This window comes from Coffea arabica, chromosome 8e, assembly GCF_036785885.1.
Source record: "Coffea arabica cultivar ET-39 chromosome 8e, Coffea Arabica ET-39 HiFi, whole genome shotgun sequence".
Lineage (NCBI taxonomy): Eukaryota > Viridiplantae > Streptophyta > Magnoliopsida > Gentianales > Rubiaceae > Coffea > Coffea arabica.
This window is the reverse complement of record NC_092324.1, coordinates 48,044,965-48,057,217: the sequence shown is the minus strand read 5'-3', so window position 1 is coordinate 48,057,217 and position 12,253 is coordinate 48,044,965. Positions and strand designations below refer to the sequence as shown.

The 12,253-nt window shown below is 35.4% G+C and overlaps 1 protein-coding gene across 1 annotated transcript; it reads left to right on the top strand.

Moving 5' to 3' along the window:
* The first annotated feature begins 8,237 nt into the window (after window positions 1–8,237).
* LOC140012582 (ankyrin repeat-containing protein BDA1-like) lies at window positions 8,238–10,435 on the top strand. Its single transcript, XM_072060822.1, has 2 exons — window positions 8,238–8,972; window positions 9,327–10,435. The coding sequence occupies exons 1-2, from the start codon at window positions 8,370–8,372 to the stop codon at window positions 10,209–10,211; spliced, it is 1,488 nt and encodes a 495-aa protein (XP_071916923.1). The 5' UTR covers window positions 8,238–8,369; the 3' UTR covers window positions 10,212–10,435.
* Window positions 10,436–12,253: the final 1,818 nt, after the last annotated feature.

Here is a 12,253-nt window from a genome sequence, read left to right as displayed (position 1 = left end):
GTGCCTACAAAATTTCAGCTCAATCGGAGCAACGTAGGACGTGAAAAGTCCAAAATACCCTTACTGTTTTAAGTATTTCCCAGCAGTCCGTTTCTTCAGTTCAGTCCAGTTTATCACGTTTTTTGACCAGGATTCATTCTGATTTAGCTCTGGGACAAAACATGAAAGTTGTAGTGTTCTGTATTAGCTTTAAAATGCCTCTAAGAACACCTGATTCGGACTTGTGTGGACTGAGTTATGACCATTACAGTGTTCTGCGTTTAAACAGCCGACGAATTGGTTTCTGGTTTAGTAATTTGAGAATTTGACCCAGTTACATTAGAAACTGGACTAAGTGACCTTCATGAACATTGTAGCCTTGTGTCTTAACTTCGAAACGGCATAGGTTTCGTTTTAATCCGATAAGCGTAGCCTCGGATAAGTTATTTCCGCTTTCATACGTCAAATCTGTCTTTTGCTAAATTGAATTTCTGCACTTGTTATTACTGTATTTCTTATTCTTATGATATTCTGAGCCTATGGAACGGCTCTTGACTTGAATTGATTATGTGTGATGTTGGGTTGTGGTTGAGGAAAATAATGAAGCCAAAATGGCTGGAAAATTAGGTAAACACAAAGGGCATGCTGCCCAAATTTTCGCCCGAGGGCTAGGTTTCTATTTGAACTTGTATAATTTTGTTAGGCCAATACCATGACCGGTTTTCCATTTTAAAACATGATTTTTCATCCTTGGGTTCAAACAACCCTCTTCTTACTTGAAAGTCATCTTTACACGTTTTACTCTTAATTAGTCGGGTTTCTTTGTTTCCCTTAAATGTTTTGCTCGATAAACCATAATAATGTTCTCTTGTTCAACCTTAGGTTTCATTGGTGATTAAGGGTAATATCCGGAAGGATATTTTGCACGATATTTTGCATTTCTAGGTGAGTGTTCCTTATTTGATTCTATGGTTTGTTGTTATCATTTGCTAATGTGTTAAGTGCTTTTAATGATTTCCAAAACGAGCTTTCTAGGCGAGTGTATACTTTATCGCACTCGACCTAAATAATTGTGCAATTTTCAAGGATTTAATGATTGAAATGTTACTTGCGCATGAATGTAAGCCTTTTGGGCTGAACTGGCCATTGCCCCTTGTTACCAGTCGTCTCGAGCCAGAAGCGGACTCGGTCGGGCGATTAGGGACTTGGGTGAACGTTTGGTATACTCGAGTATTACCCTGTAGGTTGGTGGAGACTGGCCAACGGCCAGGACGGGGGTGAATGAATGAATGAATGAACGAACGAACGAACGAGGGTTTATTGATAAACGAAAAATGTATTTTCAAATGATTGGAGGAATAAGGGGAAATGTCAGGAGAACGAATGAACGACATAACGAATTGCTCCTTGTGAGCCGTATCCTTTTAATGAATGTGTTACTCCTGCTTTCCATTGTAAATGTTTCTTGAATTATTGATACTCCATGTTTAATGTATTGGATTGAATATCTGATTATGTGTTCGGAACCTCACTGGGCTTTTAGCTCATCCCTTTAGTTTTGTTTTCCTTACAGGGGAAGGCGAGCGAGGACGTGAGCTTGAGATAGACTAGCCAATCTAGTTTTGTTTCTTTTGTTTCTTTTGTAGTGGTTCTCGCCTAGTGCTTGGCACGGGCTGGACGTATGAAGGATTGAGAACCCTTGTATATTTGATGTTTATATTCTCTTTTGGGTTGGCAATGTATATAAGTTCCGCTTTAAGTTTTGATCAATGCCCTATTTATTCTTGTGATTTATTTCAATTTTTAATTGAGGACTGTAGCGAACGACTGAGTCCCGGCGAGAGTTGGGCAGGCGGCCCGCCGAACCCTCTGGTACGCCTTAGGGGGAGGTGGGGTCGTTACACCGAGGACTTAAATGAGAAATCCACTATGTACACTAGATGGTAAAGTCGTGAATTGCTAAAATTCTAAACTATCCAACAAATCATGCTTCCTTGTTTCCACTATTAAAGGCCCTACTGGAACTCTTGTATAAAGAGATTTTTTTTTTTTTTTATTTAACCCTCCCACCCCAGAACTCTTGTATAAAGTTAATTCTCATGCCATCCTTTTTTTTTCGGGTAAAAAAAATTTAGGTGATTTTTGCTCCGTGTCAAGCATATTCTGATGTCATTTTTGCTCGTTTGTCTTCCTTCTTTAATTGTCTCTATACTTTATGTTGCATTAAGTTCAGAAGGCACTTCTGAAACGCATGCAATTTTAAAAACTCATTACAACCTTATCAGAACATTTTGTCAATTAGGAGCAGCTAATGATTTCATTACCCCATGACATCATAAATTGCAAAAGCCTCTGTTTCATATCCCAACTTCTCTCCATCCTGCAACAGAAAGCACACACTTTCAGTCACATTGCATATTTCTTCTCTGCTTTTTCATTTCCAATTTTACATGAGTGCGCTAAATTTCAGCGAGCCCAAAAGTTCCCAGATCCTTCAAGCCCAAGTTCGTCATAAATGCATATTAGTCAAGCAAATTACATTTTTAGAGAACGGGATAAAGAATCCATTCAGAAATGGCCTAAAATTAAAAAAAAAAAAAAATTTCTGATTCCGAACCCTCCAAGAAGAGTCTGAGTTTTACTAAGGTCCAATCATAAATTTAAAAGTATGTATAAATTTTTGAAGATAGTAGGTAAATCAGGTTCTAACCTTGGTTGTCCCCGTTGAGTTTATGTAAAGATAAATTGGCTTTTGCTCATCTTCGTACTGAAGGTAAAGAAATTCTGCTAATATTTCATTCTGCTAATAAAAATTTCTACAATCTGAAACGTGCATATTTCATTCAAAAATCCACAATTCCTGTTCAAACACCTTTTTAACATCTCCTCAAACCCATGCCATGTAAAAAGTAAGCAACAGAAGTAAAATGCTGCAAGTTCAAACCAACAATTCAAGCTCATTTTCAGATACATAATTCACGAATAGTGGAAATAATTACCTTTTACTACTTTTCCAAATTGTGCCAAAAAATTCACATATTCCACCTTCTCAAAACTTAAAATTATGCTAAATGATAGGTTGCAATTTTACCATTTATTTTATTATTAATTTCCCCTATTATCTTACCTAATGTGGATTAATTGCTAGATTCTACTCACTTTTGATATTTTGCATTTATTTCAGGGAGTAGAATGAAAATATGATAATAAGTGCCAATTTAACAAGAAAAGAGCTCAAATAACAGAGCTTATCCTAGGGGCATTATTGGCAAAGGAACACTTGAGCCCATTTTGGTAATTACCACAAAGGCTAGGACGGCTGGAGGGCTTCTTCTTGCTGGTAGGAGCCGCCGCACAGGGATCTTAGTTAGTATTTAGATAGAATAAGAATTGCAGAGGAGGACTATCTCGGGAGAGCTTTTGCTCTCTGCCTTTTCTTTTGTTAGTTTAGGAATAGCTTCTCTTACGCATGGCAGAGGAGCACTAGCTTAGCTTTTTGAATTGTTGACTTTTCCTTAGTTTCTTGCTAGTGGAGTTCTCCTGCGGATGGCAGGAGCAATTAGGAAGACATTATTGTATCACACTCTGCAACTTTGCTTTGCTTTATAACTTTGACCGAATTGAATTTTTGCATTTCCCAATTGATGGCTGCGGCTTCCTCTTCAATTTTGCGTGGGATTTGTTCACCAAAAATGAACTAATTCCCTTTGTCTAGTCAAGGGATAACGGATGCTTTGGATCGCCTAAAAATTGTGAGATCGTTTTAATTTAATCTTTTCCTTTTATTTATTGGTATCCGCATATTTCTTGATTGCTATGCTTATGGTTAATTAATTAATTGATTGTCTTGGATCCAGATAATTAGTTGATTGGGTAATCTATTGTCAATTAGGGCCTTAAATCCGTAATTGTTTAATTGCTCTAAAATAGTGACAACTGACATGATTAGGTTTGTGTCAGGGGAATATGCGGGCTAATCTAAAATAATCCTGGTAGTGCGTTATTTGTTTAGAATAGGGCTCCTCTAATACGTAAGGCAATTGGGGAATTAAATTCTACGGGCGTACCTAGGATTATTTCTCAATTAGAGCAGTGATTAACGGGCGTACCTTGATCACCGACACAGTAAGGAGGGGTTGACTGTCATCGCTTGTTTGGTAGTTATAACCTATTTATTGATAAATAATTAGAATTGCCTTTGTTTCAATGATCAATTAGGTGAACCATTTCTGAAGTTATTCCTTGGCTAGATCCTTTGATTTTAGTAAATTGTTATTTAATTTCTAGTTGGCTATTTTATTTTTATTATTTTACTTTTAGTTGAATTGCTTAAATTGTTACCCCTGATATAAAAACACCCCCCTTGGCACTGTGAACTTGAAAAGAAATAATTACTCCCAGTCCCTGTGGATTCGACTCTGCTCACCGCTATCTACAGAAATCACTTTTAGTTTGAGCAGGTTTTATTATTGCACAGGCTGAAAACCTGTAACTAAAAATGAAGACCACTTTCATCAACATTAGAGTTTCTTATATATGCCACGTTAGCAACTACAGCATCAATAAAAATATAAAAATAAATAAATAACAATTTAGAAGAATACATAGGGAAACAGAAGGGAAAAACTTACCATGGTCACGAGTCACGACGCCACGTTTGCCCCCGCGAGAGTAGGAGGGTGAATAAGGGTTGAGAGAAGCGGGACGGATCCTAAGGCCGGAGAAGGCGGCGGAGACGGAGCCGCCGATAGAGGAAGAGGAGAGAAAGGGAGTAGACGGAAGGGAGGGTTTAGTAAGACAAGAGGGAGAAGAAGTTGGAGCGCATGAAGAGCACGTTTGCGATAGCTTCAATCTTGCGAGTGGGAACGAATGAGAAGCCATGGTAGCGACCTCCATAGCAGTAGCAGCTGAGAAAGAAGGAAGCAAAGTTGTGGAAGTCTACATTTGGGCATATTATGGCCCGATTTGGCAATTAATTCGGGTGGGTCGTTGCCCTATATGATATCTGCCCCGATTAATGGCCCAATTGTGCATTTTGGCCTTTAGTCAAACTTTTCAATTAAGCCTCTGAAAAAAAGTAAGAAATTTAACTTAGCCCTCTAAAAAGTAATTGTGTCTATACATATATATATATATATATATATTGGCCTATTTAATCTTATGTTTTCACCTTTTAATGTTTAAATCATTTAGGAAGAAACTGAAACCTGGTGAGAAAAAGGTTCACAGGTACTATTTTAGCAATTTTTAGTGCCATTCTTTTTCTTTTTTTTTTTTTGCTTGCGTGACTTTCAAAGATAAAAATATTAACTTAAAGACTTTTAATTTGACCTTTTTCTTTTTCTTGAGCCTGGAAAATATTGCTAGTAATAGATAGTCGTGAATGTGGTCCATGCTTTGCGTTACAAATGTCTTGCTTTTAAGTTTTTCTTGTAAATTTCCGTTGCTTGTGGATTGACAGGCGTTGAAGCTAGAGCTTTTAATGAGCCAAATTGAGCAGAATATTTAGTGGTTAGACTCTATTTGTATATTATATGAATAGGGTTCGAGTTCGACTCGAATATTAAATAAATTATAAATGTTACTCGAATTTAATTCATTTATTTGTATAAATATGTGAATTCAAGTTCGAACTTAACTCGTTCAACTAAATGAGCCGAATTCCATCTTAAGCTCGAGTTTGAATTTGAATTTGGAGATGCTTTAATTATAGTTTTTAATAAATAATACTTCTTTCGCCCCATTGAAAGTATCGTGTTTCTCTTTTTTATCTTTCCCAAAATAAGCCACTTATCAAAATTGGCAATGAAAACTTTTACACATTTCTATTCCATACCCTTCAATGTGACAACCCTTTGTTATCTTTTAGTGGGCCCAATCATGCACTTACCAAAAACAAACACTGCACTTAATCGTGCATGACTCCCACGTAAAATGCAAATAACAGTTGTGCATGACATTTTCCATCGCAACGGATCTTCTATCCCATATTCTGTGCCACTCTCTGTTCCATTTTTTATTATATTGTTATTTCTCCTACATAAATATCATGTTTTAGTTCTTTTTTTGTTTTCTTAAGATCCAATAACCATATTTTTAAATTTTCTATTATATATTACTTTTTTGAAGCTGCTGTATTTATTTTTTACTCAATTAATAGTTATTGAATGTTATGGAAACAAAAAAGAACTAAAACATGATGTTTATGTAGGAGAAATAGCAATATAATAAAAAATGAGACAGAGAGTGGCACAGAGTGTGGGACAGAAGATCCGTTGCGTCCTTCCTCTAAAGCTGTACAGAGACATTTCATTCTTTTGGATCTCACATGTCTTATCATCATTCATATAAATATATTGAAAGTCAAGCGAGGTATTATCGGAACTTAAACCCGAATCATTTAAAAGTCTGTAGTTTTGATAATAATTGCAAGTCCCGAAATGCGACATACTTTCTGGAACAAAGGGAGTAGTACATTATTTACAATAAGCTTAATTGTATTTTGTGGTTTTTTAAAAAATAAATAATATTATTATATATTTTATGCATAATTACTTTTTTAGAAAAATATAATATATATTTAATAATATTAAATGTATTTATATTTTTATTTATTTATTTTTATAATTATATATGTGTTCACAAACTATTCAAATAGCTCGCGAACAAGTTTGTATTCAACTCAACTATTAAATGAGTCTAATATTATGTTTGAATTCCATTCGTTTATTAAACGATTGACCTTTTTTTTTTTAATTCGAACTAATCGAATATCAACATCTTCGTGAATAGCTCTATTTGTTGAAAGCTCAAATTGAAGCCATGTACATTTCTAAGGTTGCTAGCTTGCCTTAAATTCTCTTCCCCAACCCATGTACTTGCTCAAATTTGAGGGTTGTATGTAATGATAATATTTTCAAACAAATGACGACATTTTACGACAAAAGTCCTCAATAAGAAACTCATGAAATTGTGTTAAAAACAAAAATGTATCCAAATGGCATGAAGATACATAAAGTACGCTTTCTCTTAATCTGCTTCAACTATTCGATCCTGCTGTGCCAAGATTCGTATATATTATTTAACTGTGTTCCACTCAAAGTCAATCACTCGACTTTTGTCGGTATATATTACTTTAACTGTGTTCCACTCAAAGTCAATTACTCGACTTTTGTCGGTATAAAGTATGTGTTTCGAACAAGCCATAAAAAGGTAACTAAACCACTCCGTCTGGTAAATTGTTCATTACTAAACCAGTTTTAGAGAAAGTTACGCCTCATCTAGTTTATCTTGCGCAAAAAATTAGATAATTAGCATTGCGAGCAACGTTTTGACATATCAGAATTGCTCAGAGCTGCTAAAAAAGAAATGGCAATTTGCATGGCATGACAGGAACAGTAACAATAAAAGCCAAAACTATGATAAAATCTTTCACCAAAACTATGACACGACCAACAAAAATGAAAACCAAAACTTTGATTCTAATATCTTTCGCATGATGGACCCAATTACCTAGTGCTGCTATGTTTGGATTATAGTTTTCTAACAAAAAATTTTTACATTTTTTATGAATATATTTTTCAATCACTTTTTTTTATTTCACATACATCAAATTATTATGGTAGTATTTTTTTTTCCCTACGAAACTCTAAAAAATAGCAACCACATCGTTTCAAACAAAGTTTTAGCATAACATTTCTCTAGTTAGAAACCGGTATGGAATTGATTCAATTATAGAATCATGAATAGTCATTGGTTCAATTAGTACACATATGCCTCATACTTTATGCTCTTTTTATAGATAGATATAGACCAATAAAGATTTTTCTAAAGAAGTTTTAGTAAGACCTCTATCAAAGAGTCCATTTAACTTCTAAGGAATCATTAAAAATATTCATAATTTTAAAAAACATTCATAATTAAAAAAAGCTCATATCATTATTTGAATAAAATTGACAATAAGTACCACATTTGATCATCCTAGAAAAGATAAGTCCTTCTTATGGAGTTTTTCAGTTCATTTCCAAATTACTAGACAAGGTACTTACGTACTAAGCTTGGTTTTTAATGAAAACAGATGACTCTTATGTACAGCATACAAAACATGCATGCGCCACAAGTGATTACTTTATTCTATCAATCCGTACCGTTATCTTTATCTTTATCTATATCACACGCATGTGTAATATTCTATTATGAACACGTACTATAAATATACAACTTCTGATCAATGTATGGCGTGTCTCCAAACAGATATCACCAGTTTTATACGTATACTTTGCTGCTCCTTAATTTGAAACTATCGTACAGCCTAGTCATAATTCCATTTCTGGCCATTCTTTTTTCTAGACAAGATATAGAAGCCCATATTTAGAAAGAGTGGAATATTCATGGAGGAAGCTCTTAACGCTGCTCGTGGAGAAGCTCTTAACGCTGCTAGTAGAGAGGGCAATGTTGATGCCTTGTATCATCTGATTCAGCAGGCTCCTGATTTCTTGAGCAACCCTTTGCACGAAGCTGCAAGAGCTGGGCAAACTGAGTTTGCCATTGAACTGCTGACATTGATGCCGTCATTTGCCAAGGAGCTGAACCCTCAAGGGCTAAGCCCTCTTCATCTGGCAGTAATGTCAGAAGCAGATGAACTCACTGAAGAGAGGGCGAGGAAAAACAAAACTGCCATGGCGCTGATAAAGCTAGACGCCGAGCTGGTCCGAGTAAAAGGGGGGGCAAGGATGACTCCTTTGCATCATGCAGTCATAGAAGATAATGTGGAACTTTTGGCTGAGTTCTTGTGTGCTTGTCCGAAATCCATCAACGATTTGACGAATAAGGACCAGTCCGCTGTTCATATTGCTGTACAAGAGCGAATGTCCGATGCACTCAAAGTCCTCCTGGGATGGCTCTCGAGAAGGAACAAAGAAGGGGTGCTCCGTTTCAAGGACAGTGATGGAAATACTGCATTGCATATTGCAGTAGAAACGGAACAGTTTGAGGTATACATGTTTCTTGTTTTTTCCTATAGCATCCAAGTATGTACAATCGATCATGCAGCAACCACTAAAATTATGTGCCTACCAGAAAACATGTTCATGTATTGTAGTAGCCTCAGAACCCTTTAGCTGAGTAACATTTAGCAATATATGTATACTCAATTCCAACAGTACTACAATCTAATTTTGAATATGGTGGGTAGAGACTTCATTTCATTAGGTAAAAATATTACTGGATGCAAAAGGCTTTGACTATGGGGGACAGAATACATAGCTATGATCATAGGCTGGTATTATCGGCTTCTGTTTATATAACGTTATTAGGCCTAATAGATGAAATTACTTTTCCTTGTACAGGTTGTGGAGAAGTTAATTTCAAAAGTCAACAGAAATACACTGAATTCAAAAGGATTGACGCCTTGGGACATCGCAGTGCAAAAGAGAAACGAGAACATAAAAAAGTTCTTGAAAAATCGAGGAGGTAGATCTGCAAAAGATCTCCCTGAGAAGGAACGCCTCCACGAGTTTTTGAAATCAAAACAGGGTCCCTTTGAGAAACCAATCGGATACCTAATTTACGTGGACAAGGAAATGTCCCTGGAAATGCGCAACATTATCTTAGTTGTAGCAGTGTTAATTATCACAGCTACTTTCCAGGGAGCACTCCAGCCTCCAGGTGGGTTTTGGCAAGGGAATGGAGAAACGAGTCGAAAAGTCTCGACATTCAATCGACCTGGTAACAGTAACAGTAACAAATTCTACCTATATCATTCTCGAAAACAACACAATATGACAGGTGTGGTTGGAAAAGTTATCATGAGCCCCGGCAATTTCGGGGACTTCATGGGAGGAAATACTGTGGCTTTCGTTTTTGCAACTGCGGTGATTTTCTGGGCACTCCCTGCTCGGCCTTATATATATTGTCTTCATATTTCTCTGCTTTTTCTGACCTACGCCTATCTCACTGCGGTCGATATCATATCAGACCAGAATGTGCTTACTACGTCCCTCATCATTGTTACCTGGTTATTCATTTGTGGTGTACTTGCGTTGAGATTTTACATGCACATTGCCAAGTCAATATTCAATGATGCATGGTGGCTGCCCAAGTTGTATGTACTAGCTACAAATACTTTCTACCAAATTCCTACAAACCCGGTGGCTATACGTCTTAATCGATTCGCTAATCGGCTTATGATGCACCATAAAGTGAGCAGATTAGAAACTGAAGAAATTGACTGAGATGGCAACCTGAGGATATTTGATCGAACCATCATGAGTTCAAGTTAGAAAATTTCCATTCCAGCCAGTGGATGTGTGGGTGGTTTGGTATGTACAACCCATAATTTGCTTGATGAAATAAGAGGAGAGTGTGATCACTCTTTTAGTTGATTTGTCATCATTAATGTAACAATGCTAGGAAGTGAAATAAGAAATAGGATTAATATATGGATTGTATTTGCAGACTTGATTGTATCCTCTATATCAATAAGATGCTGGAAAAAGAGTTGGTTACTCTTTTTTTTTTTCTTGAAGAATGGCTTCCCAATCACCAATACCGTGTTAACACTCTAAAACAAGGTTGAGAATAAAAGAAATTAAGAATGACAGAAAGAAAAAGAAAATTATGAGTTGAGCAAAAGTGCTATTATAACACTCTAAAACGAGATAGTTTACTATTATTGTTACAATCAGGGTTAATTACACTGTGCCCCCTGTAGTATGAAGCTTGTTTCATTTTGGCACCTTGAAAAATTTTATCATCACTTGCCCCCTATAACTAGTGGTCAAAAGGAAATGTTAGTGTAAGTGAAACAAAAAGACTAAAATAACGTCCAATCTTTAGTTGAATACTACGTTACCATTCTGGCGTCAAAACAAAATATTTATGTTGTATTATTACCTTTCTATTTGAGAAACTAATAACATATGAGGTGGGAAAAAAATGGAACATGGATTTAATTTGTACCACAAAAGAAGAAATACAAATAAAAAAAAACCACTAATGCTTTCATCTAGCCCAATTTTAAGCCTTTGGTCATCACACCGTTGCATCTTTAGTTAAAGACGGTGGTAGTAAAAGTCTCATGTTCATTTGCACCCTTGAATTTTGAAGTAAAATTCATGAATCCAGAATACTATTTTATTAAACTCTTAGCTATCTAGCTTGGGGGGCATTTTTTAATCTTACTTTTGAGTGTTATTTTTCCTTTTATATAACAAATTCATATTTCTTAAGATCATTATACCCGAGGACTTAAATGAGAAATCCACTATGTACACTTGTGGAATGATACTTGAAGTTTATGCAAAATTTTGCTTTGTTCTATAATACTTACTTGGGTTGGAATAAGTAACTTCTTTTATTGCATTATCAAGTGATCTCTTGTTTATCATGAAGATGGTAAGCAAAGAGGCCAGAAAAGTTTCCCACGTTGAAACAAATAAGACTCAAATTAAATGGTCCATACCTTATTAGTGTAAAGTACTTCCTAATCAAGCAGCTTTAAATTCTTTACACAAGTAGTAAAAATTATGAGTTCATATTACACCCGTGGTGAATGCTTAACCATAACATATAAGTAAACGTGATATATACAAAATCAACTCTAAGAATTTCTCTTTGGAAATAATTATTCATAGAGTAATGTAGTTTTTAACGTTATCTTGACATCATAAAACTAGTAGTAATAAACTTCAAGAAGACCACAAAACGGTACTTCAAAAAAGTAATTTGTACTTCTACTACTTAGAAAGCATATATTATTTAACTTCAAGATCAGAATGGTGTTATTTATCTCTATTCTACTCAAAGTCAATTATTTGGAATTTTAGATCACAAAAAGGCAAATCCCGAATGAGTCATTAGTCTTTTGATTTTGGTTTCACATATTATACTTGCTCATAGCTGCTACACAAATGGTTGTTTGCATGATAGGATCAAAACATGAGCCACGACGAATTAAACTTTATTCCTCAAATCTTGCTCCAAAGTATTGTGATTCCCTTGCAAGCCTCTTTAGTAAAGAGATGCAGACATATCTGATCAGTTAGAAAAGAAATTGCTGAAATGACAAGCTTATATCATACTCTGCCCCCTGCATTTGATAAGCTAGTTTGTTGTCTCAAGTTTTACATGTTCTCTTTTCTTTTTTTTTTCTTTTTGACATGTGTTGTAATAATTTTTTTTACGGTGTAATGTATATAATTTAAAAAAGTAGTTGAAAATGACCGATGATTTCCTAAAAAAAAAAAAGAAGGGAGAATATAAAATATAGCACTAG

Bases quoted from the DNA above. Each gene is read 5' to 3' on its own strand.
- LOC140012582 (XM_072060822.1), top strand. From the start codon at position 8,370: ATGGAGGAAGCTCTTAACGCTGCTCGTGGAGAAGCTCTTAACGCTGCT. The intron at 8,973-9,326 runs GTATACATGTTT...TTCCTTGTACAG, and splicing joins TAGAAACGGAACAGTTTGAG to GTTGTGGAGAAGTTAATTTC.